Source organism: Coffea eugenioides, chromosome 1, assembly GCF_003713205.1.
Source record: "Coffea eugenioides isolate CCC68of chromosome 1, Ceug_1.0, whole genome shotgun sequence".
In the NCBI taxonomy this organism is placed as follows: domain Eukaryota; kingdom Viridiplantae; phylum Streptophyta; class Magnoliopsida; order Gentianales; family Rubiaceae; genus Coffea; species Coffea eugenioides.
The window spans coordinates 40,793,904-40,799,120 of NC_040035.1; the positions used below are offsets into that span (position 1 = coordinate 40,793,904).

General features: G+C 33.7%; 1 protein-coding gene across 1 annotated transcript; it reads left to right on the top strand.

The window, feature by feature from the left end:
* Window positions 1-1,020: 1,020 nt before the first annotated feature.
* On the top strand, window positions 1,021-2,611 carry LOC113779404 (E3 ubiquitin-protein ligase PUB23-like). Its single transcript, XM_027324978.1, has one exon. The coding sequence runs from the start codon at window positions 1,306-1,308 to the stop codon at window positions 2,497-2,499; it is 1,194 nt and encodes a 397-aa protein (XP_027180779.1). The 5' UTR covers window positions 1,021-1,305; the 3' UTR covers window positions 2,500-2,611.
* The last annotated feature ends 2,606 nt before the right edge of the window (window positions 2,612-5,217 follow it).

The window sequence follows — 5,217 nt, forward strand, 5'->3', positions numbered from 1 at the left end:
TTTATAAATATTGATGATGATAGTTTTAACTATTTCTAATAGGAGAGTATAGGCAGAATGAAGAGTGAACTTTAACATACTATATTTAGTTTGTAAAAAAAAATATTGGAATACTGGAAAAAAAAAAATAAAGGAATGTCAGCATGATTATCGATTAGTAAAATTGTTATTTCATTCAAATTCAAGCTCAATTATTTTAACTATGCAAATTGTTCCTTACATTCCTAGGGTAAGGATTCTTACAAGTGAATGCTGGTGCAAGTGGAAGGACTTTGCATTCTTTAATCATGAGATTTCGGATTCTAAAGCCATAGAAATAGAAAGGACAATGTTGGAAGAGTTTTGCTTGCAAGAGACGCGACCCAACTCGAATAGAATTAGTTGCAAATCATAAACGAATGCAGATATTTGTGGATTATACAAGCACAAAAAAAAAAAAAAAGATTCTTACAATAACGTGTTTGGATATATGACACTTAATTTCTAACTAAATTTGAAGTTTAGTTTTGTACTTTTACGTATATCCACAACTGTTGATGTATAAGAGATAGTCACACAAAAAGTGTAGAAAAAATTAATTTTCAACTATACGCTAAAAATTGAGAATTTCACTGGTCAATTATAATCCTAAGTTCTACCCAATCATATCATTTCATGTAAACATTATCAGTTGACCCTAGTTTAGAACAGAATGGAATAGTATTAATGTCATTTAAGAGGTAAATTTTATACTTCAAATTATTATGTACCGAGTACATGCATTGATAGGGGTACCTGTGCAATTTGAAAAACTAAATGAGAAATTTCTGTAATTTTTCCCAAGCTCATGGGATGCGACCATAATTAACCCGAGCAGTCAGCACGCAATGCAACACCGACTGTGATTCTCAACTATGTTCCTCGTGCATTAATTCATCCATCGAACAAAGTCATCCTTTGAGTTTTACTTCTTCCAAAATCTATACATAAACCTTAGAAAAAGTCCAATATGAAACCCTTTTACTATTATTTATTCCTAAGTATGCCCCCTCTTGGATTTTCCGTGTTTTGACTTCCACATCTCAATAAAGCAACTTGCACTGCACCATCTTCACATGATATATATAAATGGAGGAGCAGAAGTATACGGCTCTTCAATCTACAACAACCAATTTCTTCAACTCTATAATCTTCAACCCTATTATAGATTGTCAACTCCTCTCCCTACTAATTCATTACTTCTGAACTAGTTATAGCCCCTTTTCTTGATTCAGTTTTTGATAGTCTTAGCTTACCTTTTGCTAGGATTTTAGAGCATTTTCAGCCATGGATGAAATTGAAATCCCCTCACATTTTCTTTGTCCAATTTCTATGCAACTAATGAGAGATCCAGTTATAGTTGCAACTGGAATGACATACGATAGAGAGAGCATAGAAAAATGGTTGTTTACTTGCAAAAATTCCACTTGTCCAATGACAAAACAAGAGCTACAAAGCACAGATCTTACTCCAAATCATAATCTTCGACGGTTGATTCAGGCATGGTGCACCCTCAATTCTTCCAACGGGATTGAGCGGATTCCAACTCCAAAGCCACCAGTTGAGAAATCCCAGATTTTGAAGCTCATCAATGAAGCCAAGAATTCAACAAATACTCAGATCAAATGCTTGCAAAGGCTCAGATCCATTTCTGAAGGAAGTCAAAGTAACAGAAAGAGCTTGGAGGCTGCTGGTGCTGTTGAATTCCTAGCTTCAATAATCGAGAAAAATGATGAAGCATGTGATGAAGCATTGAATCTTCTATATCATCTTGATGCATCAGATGCAGATTTGAAGAAACTCATGAGTGATGATGGCAATTTTGCGGAGACATTAATGCCAGTCTTGAAATGTGGAAGTTGCCAATCTCGAGCTTATGCAATAATGATGCTGAAGTCTGCTTTCAGGATGGCAGATCCGGTGCAATTGATGACTGCTAAACCTGAGATTTTCATCGAAATAGTCCACATTTTGAAGGATCAAATCTCACAACAAGCTTCGAAGGCTGCATTGAAGCTCCTTATGGATCTTTGTCCATGGGGAAGAAATCGAATAAAGGCAATCGAGGCGGGGGCAGTTTTAGTCCTGATTGAGCTACTTCTTGATTCATCAGAAAGAAGGGCTAGTGAACTTATACTAACTCTGTTGGATCAGCTTTGCAGAACTGCAGATGGACGAGCAGAATTGCTGAAGCATGGGGCCGGATTAGCTATAGTTTCCAAGAAAATCTTTAGGGTTTCTCAAGTCGCAAGTGATAGAGCTGTGAGAATACTTTTTTCAATCTGCAAGTATTCTCCAACTTCTAGGGTTCTTCAAGAAATGTTGCAAGTTGGAGTTGTTGCAAAGTTGTGCCTTGTCCTTCAAGTGGAGAACAATCAGAAGACAATTGCGAGAGCCAAGGAAATCTTATATTTGCATGCTAGGATTTGGAAAGACTCCCCATGCATCCCACCTTCTTTGCTTTCTTCTTATCCGGCTTGAGAAAGTGCAAAAAAAAATTTTTTTTTGGCTTTATTTGTATAGTTTCATTGGTACACAGCAAAGGACTAGATGTAAATTGACAGCAAAAGTATCTCGGAGAACCGATTGAATACGTTGGCAGTTGAGTAGTGCTTTTTTTTAAGCTAAAATTTTGTCCTTTCCATTTCTTGATCTTTGCATTTGTTCTTGTTTTTTTTTTTCCCGATTTAGTTGTTTTGAATCCTGTCATGCTGTGGTACGATATGATCTAGATTTATCATTTTCATTCCTAGGGAAAATCACATTTTTGCATTCTTTTTTGGTCGAAATCATTTGATTAGTTTGTAGTAATCATATTTCAATTTTCCAATACATCTTAAAAATACTGAAAATTGGTGAAGCTCTAGGATTTAAAGATCAATAATCACGTAAGATGCCTGACATGATTTCAATAAGAATTTAAACGGAATTGCAATTTTAGGTTTTAGAGCAAAAGTTAATCTTAAGTTGCTTTTTGTTTTGATACTTTAGATGAATATTTTCTTATAGACCAGTGTTTTAAGCTGATGAATGAAGACACATTAAATGCTTTAAAATCTTGACTTTTATACAATAGCTACAACATATAACATGTAAGCCAGAAATTACAAAACCTGGCCACTAGGCAAACAAATTATTATGAAGATTGACATAGACACTTGCATGTCCATAACTAACCAATTTATGTACTCTGACATGCTTTTATAGAACGAATAGGATCTTGTCGAGAAAATGTTTGTTCTGCATTTAATATTGAGGAGCCATTATCCTGACAAATTGTTGCAAAATGGGATTTTAAGGTTTCAAAATTTCAAGCAATGATCCACCGTCAACTTTGTTGTTGCAGAGCCAAAGATTGCTCCACCGTCAACTTTGTTGTTGCAGTGCCAAAGTGCATGGTTTCAATAGGCGAAGGTTGAGATTTTATAAATGGAAAAGGGAGAAAGGGATTTGAACTCAAAACCTCACGTCCTAAGATCTCAACAATAAATAATCCACTCATAAAAAGAGCACAAATATTAGTAAAGTATGTTCCTTTTATCTTTTTTATGTGAACATATAATTTTTGTTTGAACCTTTATTTTCAGAAATCATAAACTCTCTGGATTTAGTCCTGTCCCTACTTTGACTAGTATAGACACTTAACATCAAATTGACTGGCCAAATTCAGAGAGTGATGGATGCCCATTAATACCATCCACGGGTTATCGATGGCCCAAGATATGCCATATCGCAGACTTCTTTCCTTTCATTTGTTTTCCCGGTTGAATAATCCTTTTCTAGATGCACATAACTACAAATCTCAAATGGTATTCTTTTTTACACATCTTTTTCTCGAATGAAGACCTGTTAAACAGGGAATGGGACAGGTACGGTTAGAAATAGGTACAATTGGTGCGGTTATTATATATATATTTTTAATGATTTAGTACACACTCATACAATATTGGCCCCGTTTGATAAGTGAATTTTTTGGGTATTTGTTGAAAATTTTACTGTAACTTACTGTAGAAATTTTTAAAAAAATTTTTGAACTGTGTAAATTTTTGAATATTTTGAAGTATATAGTTTAACAATTTTGAAATTTTTTTTTTAAATTACTGTAGGTAAAGTTTTTAAAAAACTTATAACAGACAAAGTTAACAAAAAACTCAAGTGCCAGCCAATTGTATTTCATGATATGATATAGACTCATATAACTTTTTATTGTACGTTATAAAGTACAATAAAAACGTGTAAGTGTACAATAAATCATTAAAAATGTAAAACGAACGCACCAACTGCATCTATTCCTAACCGAACCCGCCCCAAACTCAAAAAACTAGAGGTTTCGCCTAACTTTTCTTAACTACCACTAAATGTGCATATCGTAACCTTGTGAGTTTCTTTAAAAGCTACCATGACGACACAGGTGAATGGTTATTTTACTCTAAGGATAGAGAATAATTTTATTAAAAATAGGAGTAGGCCAATTATAATAATAATTATTATTATTATTATGAGAGTAACTTCAGTCCCTAAATTGCTTACGTCTCATCATAGAAAATTAAAATTTTAGTAAACAAATAAATATCGAGCCTATCTTTCATCATGTATCTTTTAGGGCAGAGGATAGAATATCAGGAATAAATTAAATTATTTGCAGACTCATCACCAATTTGATCCTTTGCCAAACATATAAGCAATTGGAGGATGGTAATGAAGAAGAGAAAGATGAAATCAGAATAAAGAGACAAAGAAAAGGTCCGATCTTCCCTAAAGCTACGTAATTAGTGAAGCGTTGAAAATCCAGATGCTTCAAAGTTGAATTTCAGTGACTAAATCTCTAAGCCACAAATTTTTTTTTGTGGACATCTTTGCTTCCACAATAGTCGACATTTGTACGTTCAATGTTCTTTAGATTTACTTTTCTCAAATTGAAAGCAGCTGATTATTAGCGTTTGCCCATGTTTAAAAAGTCAATTTGTTTATATCAAGAAGGAAAAGCAAAATGAAAGAGGGAAGAAAAGTCCTTTTGCATGGCTGCCAAAAACGAATGATTTAATACTTTTTGTGCTTGAATTGTCTAAACATGATTTTTTTTTTAAGGAGAAAAAACAGTCTAAAAAGTTTAGTTAAAGGTGAGAAAAACTAAAAACTGCAAGGAAACTACCAAAACAAGGCAACGATAAATTGAGTTTCTAGCAATTTGTATGAAAC